The 8,162-nt window shown below is 40.1% G+C and overlaps 1 protein-coding gene across 1 annotated transcript; it reads right to left on the bottom strand.

Annotated features, from left to right (window-relative positions):
* Positions 1-960: 960 nt before the first annotated feature.
* On the bottom strand, positions 961-6,071 carry KBTBD7 (kelch repeat and BTB domain containing 7). The gene has a single exon (XM_040448579.1). It carries the CDS (start codon positions 5,580-5,582, stop codon positions 3,543-3,545), a length of 2,040 nt encoding a protein of 679 aa, XP_040304513.1. The 5' UTR covers positions 5,583-6,071; the 3' UTR covers positions 961-3,542.
* Between the last annotated feature and the right edge of the window lie 2,091 nt (positions 6,072-8,162).

Raw genomic sequence — 8,162 nt, 5'->3', positions numbered from 1 at the left:
TGTTTTGAATTCTCGTTATACACAGTTGTCCTAGATAGTAATCATATGCATAACATACGCAGAAAGAGGATTCTAAGTCGGTATAGAAAAATTTACAGGCTATAAGCATCTATTCATTTGTTTACACCACTTACATTTACTTAACTATTCTTTTTGTTAATGTTTATTTATTTTTGAGACAGAGCACGAGTAGGGGAGGGGCAAGAGAGAGGGAGATAGAGAATCCCAAGCAGGCTCCACAGCTGTCAGCACAGAGCCCAAGAGGGCTCTAACTCACGAACCATGAATTCACGATTTGAGCCAAAATCAAGAGTCGGCCGCTTAACTGAGCCACGCAGGCACCCAATAGTTACTTAACTATTCTTGTGTTAATCATGAAGAAATTTGCACTGCAGAAATGTCAAATTTGTCTCAGTTGTGAGGTACCCATTAATATTCACATCCCTTTCAGATAGTAAGTATATAATATCTCTTTAGCTCTATTTTGGGAATGACTTCATAATGCTCTTCTCCCCTTACAAACATTTGAGCAATATGCCTTGTGAAAAAAAAAAATGTAAATTCCTTTTGTAGAAGTGTTCTTGGGACTCTGTCACAAGTGTTCTTATCCTGGGTGTGTGGAAGAACTTCAGAAGTGTCTTAACACCCTTAAAATTATGAAAACATGAACATGTACATTTTTCTGGGCAATGAGTCAAAAAACTTTCGACACATTCATCAGGTCCAGGTACAAAGCAGAAAAAACATTACAACTAGATGAGAAAGAAAGGAACTATCATTTAAATTTAATCCTAAACCCAAATTAAGCAAATTATTTGCTAAATTAGTCTTTTATCCTTCTGAAAATGCCAATGACACTTATCACTTGAAGTATGTAAAATAATTTGGATTCTCTGAGCTTTTTAGACATAGAGATACAAAAAAATAATTAAGATCCTTCTAAATCTCACAAAGAAGAGCCCCTGCAAACAATATTTTATTGAGCATTTGCTAAAAGGTGTGTCAATTAATTGTAAAACTGAGACAAAGTTGCTTTCCCATCAAGAAGGGACTTCAACATTGCTAGCTGGGTCACTTGCCGCACAAGCAAGGGTATTTATTCTACATTTATCAGAAACACTAAATTAAGAGTTCAGAAGGCCTGGGTTCTAGTGCCATTTTTATTTGTAACTAACCATATACAAATCACTTATCTATAAAATAATGGTTAACATCTATTCCCTAATTCACAAATATATCACGAAACCAAAATTCTTCCCCCAAAAAACTTCTTTGTAAACCACGATATTACTGCTAATTAGCTTGTACTTAACTCAAAGGATGAAAATGACAAATTACAGAATTTGTCTTGTATCAATTAGTTGCATACCTTAATTCTGCAGATGGATAATCTGGTTGAGATCAGCACTGTCCTACTTCAACCTAACAAAACAAAAAGCTATCAAAAAGAAGTTACTGGTGAAGAAATTTGGCCAAAAAATAACACTATTAAGAAACAGCTTTCTAAGCTGAGACCAGTGCTTATAACAACATCCCTGATATCACAACGAACAAAAAGTAGCCTTAGGCCACTAGAGCATGTTTACTGTTTTGAGGGAAGACATTCTTAGGAACATATTGCTAGAGCAAGAATCTTATTTCACTAGAAATAATGTTAAACAGGAATGTCCTATGGACTCTTCAGATGCCCAATGAAAATGGCTAAGAAAACATTTGTGTGCTTGTTTTTTTAAATCCTTTTCTCTCTCCCTCTCTTTTTTCATTCAAAATTCAGTTCCCTATCCTGGAGCACACTTCTCAGTACTGTGCCATGGTGTAAAAAATGCTGGCATTCGGCTACTAGAGAATAAACAGAAGAGGAATTAACATGTGGAACAAAGATGCAGAAAGAGGATTCTACGTCGGTATAGAAAAATTTATAGGCTAGAAGCATCTATATTATGTACACCATTTATCACGGATATGCATTGTGACAATCATATGTGTTAAGAGACCCTCAAAAGGTAAGCACCTATATTTCTCTGTATTTAACAAGATCAATTTTGTGTGATTTAGTCTCTATTTCTGGATTTTCCCTTACTTTATGGTGATACAAAAACAAACAAAGAGACAAAAAACAAAGACTGCAGCATGGTTCACAGAGAAATACCCTAATAAAATAACCATGTATATATACCACTGCTAGGGAAATATTTTAGAGGAAACATACTTTCACTATTGGCCCCAAATGCCATCATCCACTTATGTTCTTTAACTGTCAACTTTTAATACAAAAATACCTTCAAGCTGATAATCATATACAGTGACTGACAAAACTTGATAGAACATTTCAATGCTACACAAAACAGCTCCATACACAGCTTAAAGTTTTAAAGTTCTCTGCTGGCACTTGATTTTAGAGTTGATAGACGCAGCAACCACTGATCTCAATAAAATATTCTTTTTAGCTTAAACGTATTTTCAAAACCAGTATTACTTCACAAAAACAGTAAAGAATAAATCACTTCCTGCTGAAGAATCCGCTAAGATGAACACTAAAACTATACAGCCAAAATATTTTAGGAGAGCATATAAACTTTTTAAGACTAGGAATGACCAATGGATAAAAATTTACATTACTCAAGCATATGTCCAGTGAACAAAAGGATTGTTCCTTTGATTCAATGAAGCATGTACAAGAGATAGATTAAAAATATGATCTTACAAAGCAAGTTACTTTTTCTTTTTCTTTTTTTTCCTTTGGTTTAGAAGGGTGTTTAAATAATTGGTGACACTACCAGAATGGATGTTTTTTAAGATAGAAAAATGGTCACTTTTAGAAAATACATTTTATATTCCAAAATTAAAAGTGAAATTTCTTTTAAAGCAGTAGAATCCTGATTTTTTTTTTTTTTTACTTTCTGTGATCGCTTAAGACCATTCTGCACATTATCAAAACGAAATCTCTATTTTATAACCTCTATATATATATCCGATTTTTTCCTTTGCATTGAGGAGAAAACCAAACCAAATTGAACAAACTATATTAACTTGTAATACTAAAAACTGGCTAGTTCAAAACTTGGGAAATCTACTTTCATTACTCTGAAGGAAAATATAAACCTTCAACTCCCTACAAACAACTTCTAGTCCAATTTTATACTATGAAAATTAAAAAGTTAAATTCCTTGCAGCACTAAACAGAATTATGAAGTTAACAGAAGACTAAGGTAGATCGTTAAAATATAAAGTGTAACTAACCAAAACAATCCAATGGTGCAACAAATACTCAAACAACGAAAAAAACCACCAAGCATTCTAATCAATTATATAGTTTGTTTTTTGCATATTTTAATCTCAACTTTTAGCACAGTAAATTATTATATAGTTTGATCTCCTGGACTGTTAAAATTTTGTAACATTACATTAATAATTCAAACATAACCCTTTCTAAACCAAATCTGCAGTCCTAATCAACATTTTTTTTTTTTTTTGGAAAAGGAAAGGATATCTTTTAAAGATACATTCCATAGCAGTAGAAACATCTTAGTGATTCAAAATATTTACAAAGAACCCTGCTGATCCTGTGCATTTCGCTGAGGTGCTACCTGCACCCAGACTTCATCGTCAGAAAAAGAACTTGAACTTCCTGACTCTGAGTCCAGCTCACTGAATCCATCTAAGTCCCATTCAGTACTAGATTCACTCCGTGCATCGTCTTCCTCAGTAATGAAACTCTGCCCAGGTTCAAGGCAGGAAGGATAAACGCGAGCACAGAGGCAAATAAAACCAGAGTCAAACTGCAAAAGACCTAACATGGTACCTATGTTAATCCACTGGTCTTCCCTGGTATCGTATTCATAAACAGTCACCCGGTTTTTTTTCCACTGAGGGGTGGTAGAAGTGATGAGAAGCAACTTTTGGCCATGATTGACAATCTGGTAGTTGTGGGTCTCTGAGTCCAAGGGAATATTACTAATCCGCCTCCATTCTCCCCTGGCTGGGTTATAGACCTTCATGACTGGAATGTCACAGATACAGTAGATCTCGTCGTTGAAGACACAGGCTTCCTGAAAGTCACTACGTTTAAGAGAAGCACAGTTCAGCCACATATTATGGCTAGGATCATAGCACAGCATGCGCTTACTGTTCACAGCATAAAGATAGTTCTGAACCACTATTAGTTCAAAGGAATAGAAGGAATGGGGCACAGGAGCCACCAGTGCCCACTGGTTTCTCTGAACACTGTAGCATTCCACTTCCTTCAATTTAACGCCGGTAATCGGGTCTCGCCCACCCAAGATGTAGATGTAGCCATTGAGGTAGGCCACATCCATGCCCTCGCGACACAGCAGGCGGTCGGCAAGCTGCTGCCAACTATTCTGGGCTGGCTTATACACCCACAGGTCTTTCCGGGGCTGGGCAGCCAGGTAGATGTCATGGTCTGGAGAGACACAGACAGCTGAGGAGGTGATAGTCTTAGTGTGAGCCAAGCTGGTTAAAGGGGATGGCATTGTGTAAATGTCCCCTGAGTATGGGTCATAGCAGAGAAAGGGGTCTCTAGGGTGTCCAAAGAAGATCACCATCTCCTTGGCACACATACCCAGTCTCTGAGGTGGATTTTCTGCTACAGATACAATAGAGCTGCTGCTGCTCTCTGGCTTTGGTACCACAGACTTGTACAACATGTCACCATATCGCATCTGCAGGGCCCCTTCGATAAGGTCCAGACAGTACTTCTTCACAATGGGCTTGGTCAGCAGCCCTTCCAGGTAATCCTGATCTTCATCTCTGAAGTGTGTCCAGCGGACACACTTGAAGACTTCCGCAGCGTTGGGACCGCGCTCCTTGGGAGCCGTCTCTAACCACTGCATTGCTACATGACACACTGTCCGCTCACTCTCTATGTCTAGACTATCCAGACGCAGCACGGCCAACAGCTGGGCCAAGCTCAGGTCTGCCAGACTCTCCTCCCGAACTGAACCCATCCGGCTGAGCTGCTTGAAGTTGTGGGCGATGAAGGACTGGGCCTGTGATCGCAGCTTGTGATGGTCGAAGGCATCAGCGAACTTGAGGATGGCAGTGCAGTTGGCCAGGTCAAGGCGGCGGGCTAGGAAGGAGGCACAAGCTTCCCGCACGTACTCGAGCTGCAACATGTCAGAGGCCGCGTAAAGGCGTTGCACGTTGGCCTCACTTAGCGACACGCGACCTGTGTAGCAGTAGTCGACCAGCACCTCGAAGGACTCGGCATCCACATCATGCATGGTCACGCTCGCCTGCTGGCTCTCGTACATGCCACCAGTGAACATGCTCTTGAAGTAGGGACACGCGGCAGCCAGCACGTTACGGTTGCAGGAAAAAAGGCGGCCGGTGCCAGGCCCGCTGCCAGGTGTCACCACCTCGATGGTCACATCACATAACAGCCGCGCGTCGTAGAAAGACTTCAGCTGTGCCAGCAGAGCTGCAGAATGAGCCGTGTCCTTCAGCTCCTCCGGGCCCGTGAAAAAAGCCGAAACTGAAGGCTTGGAAATCCTCTTGGGCCTCCTCCCGCCGCGGGGACTGGCCAGGCGGCGAGAGCGCGGAGCTTCTTCCCGGGACTGCATGATGGAGATGGCGGCGGGGTGCGAGGGCGAGAATGGGTGCAAGGACCGGGCTCTGGCTCCTCCTCGCCCTCTTCTCGCTGGCGCTAGATCGCGGCGTCCCTGAATAAGCAGGGGCCGCACTTACTTAACTCAGCTCTACGCCGCGGTGCCGCCTCCCTTTATCGCGTAGACAGTGCCTGACTCACCCTTTTCCAGTTCCGCGCCCTTTCTCCGTCTCAGCTACCTTACAAGACCTGCTGGACCGAACCGAGAAAGCCGCCAGTGCCGCGCTGGCAATACCGGTAGGCGTCCACGAGAACTACAACCCCCAGGCTGCCTTTCGTGCCTCGAGGCACGCTGGGGCCCTCCAAAATCAAGGGGATAGGCGGACGGACCGAAGCCGCTGTGCATGTTGGGAGTAGTAGTTTGAGTGATATCGCGAGGTTTCTTAGGGCGGACTGTTTTAGTTAACAGAATTTGAAAGCGTTAATTCTTCTGGGTTTGTTGGTTTGGAGAATTGGCTTTGAAGTTCCAGGGCAAGATCTCTGTTTTAGTATTCCTTATGTGACGACTCTCTGAGAACTTTTTCGTCTTTATAAAATGGGGATAATAGTTTTCATAGGATTGGAGTGAAAGGAGATAAATTGCATAGGACGCGTCAATACATATTTGTTGATTAGAATAATTACATGCTGAACACCGTACCTAGAATATAGATTCAATCATTGTTAGCCTTTCTTTTGGAATTTATTAAAAAATAACGTACCCGCATGTGAAACCGTGAGCAATTTCTGCAAGAAAACTTCCAGTTCTTAGTGTCGCTTCTTTTGAAAGGTTCCGAAGGTTATTACAATATTTTCAATTCTAAACGATATCCGTAGGTTCATTAGGATGTCTCAAAGATGAGGCCCTAGAGGATCGCATACAGGCGGCCTCAAAAATGCAAAGCAGGCACATAAAGAGGTGGGTTATCTCACCAAATACTTCCTCCTGGGGAGCAAGATTATTTTCATAAAGTTCTTAATATTAGTGTTTTCAAGTCGTCTAATACTGCTCCTTTCATTTCCACAAATCGGTTGAAGATTATGGAATTGTCTTTATTAAGGAGTTTAAACGAGAATTTTAAAATAAAATATGTAAACAGACCTTGTATTGTACTAAAGCACAAGATCCTCAGAGCTTCCTATTCGTACATGTCCTAATATTTTGAATTAATATAGTTCAGTCTATGCTTTACAAAAGTGTTTTATATATGTATTGACTAATATTATTAAATTGTCAAAATCAAGTGCTTAAAGATTGGGATTTGTTCTGTTTTAGAGAAGTTTTACTTAAAAAGTATGTTGCTTTTGCCGCTAGCTTGTCATGTGTTCCCACAACTTAATGAAATCTTTAGTATTACATTGATAGGTGGATAACACATAGCAGGAGAATAACAATTGTTTTGCTCTCTTTTCCTATTAGCTGAAGAGCTTCTACTGGAAATACTCCAGGGCTCCGAGCTCCTGTACCTTTGTTGGGTATCCCTCTGATACATTTGAGAGAATTAGCTCATTAGTAACACTGATTGCTTCTCCCCTGCCCTAAAACAGCTGGGGAAAAAAGCAATTTACAATTTTTTTTATATTGGTAAAATATGCATTAGTTACCGTTTGAAACAATTCTTTAAGAGTACATTTCTTTGACAGTAAGTACATTCACGTTGTTTTGCAACCATCACCACCATCCATCTCCAGAACTATTTCCACCTTGCAGAACTGAAGCTTGTCCCCATTCACAGTAACTCGCCTTTCCCGCTTCTCCCAAACCCCTGGCAACCACCATTCTACTTTCTGTTTCTTTGAATTTGACTGTTAGGTACTGTGTATCAGTTCAGTGATTGATTTTTAACTTCCTTATATCTGCTCTTTGTTAGTTGGTTTAGATGACCTTTTACAGAATCCAAAGTATTTAGTTGGTACTGTGCCCGAAATTCTAGAGCAGTGCTGCCACAGTAGGTCGTGATGCTGCAAACATTTCATGTCTGTGCTAACTGATAAGGTAGCCAGAAGCCACGGATAGCTCCTGAGTACCTGAAATGTGGCTAATGCAACTGAGGTACTGAATTTAAAATTTTAGAAACCCAGCATTGGTTTCTAATGGGTTTTAGAAACCCAGCAATTCAATGGGGAGAGGAAAGTCTGTTCAACAAATGGTGCTGAACAACTGGTGCACAATGTAAAAAAAAAAAAAAAAAAAATCTGACTCTGAGGTATGCAAAGATTTTAGGACACAAGAAACACCAATCATAAAAAAAAAATGGTAAAATAAACTTTGACAAAATTACAAGCTTTTGCCTATCAAAAGCAGTGAAAAGAAAAGGTAAGTCATATATTGCTATGCTTGCCCTTTTTTTCACTGCTTTTGATAGGCGAAAGCTACATATATATCTATATCTAAATCTATATATATATATCTGTAATTCACAAATCAGTGGTCAATAAAAACATGAAAAAGCTGCTCATTGTCATTCATTCTCAGATGTATGCAAATTAAATTCATGAGAAAACACTGCATACCCATGAGAATGGCTAAACTTTAAAAAGGTCAAAAATGCTAATG

Source organism: Herpailurus yagouaroundi, unplaced genomic scaffold (genome assembly GCF_014898765.1).
Source record: "Herpailurus yagouaroundi ecotype Mexico unplaced genomic scaffold, PumYag 197, whole genome shotgun sequence".
Classification (NCBI taxonomy): Eukaryota; Metazoa; Chordata; class Mammalia; order Carnivora; family Felidae; genus Herpailurus; species Herpailurus yagouaroundi.
This window is presented reverse-complemented; position numbering and strand designations above follow the sequence as displayed.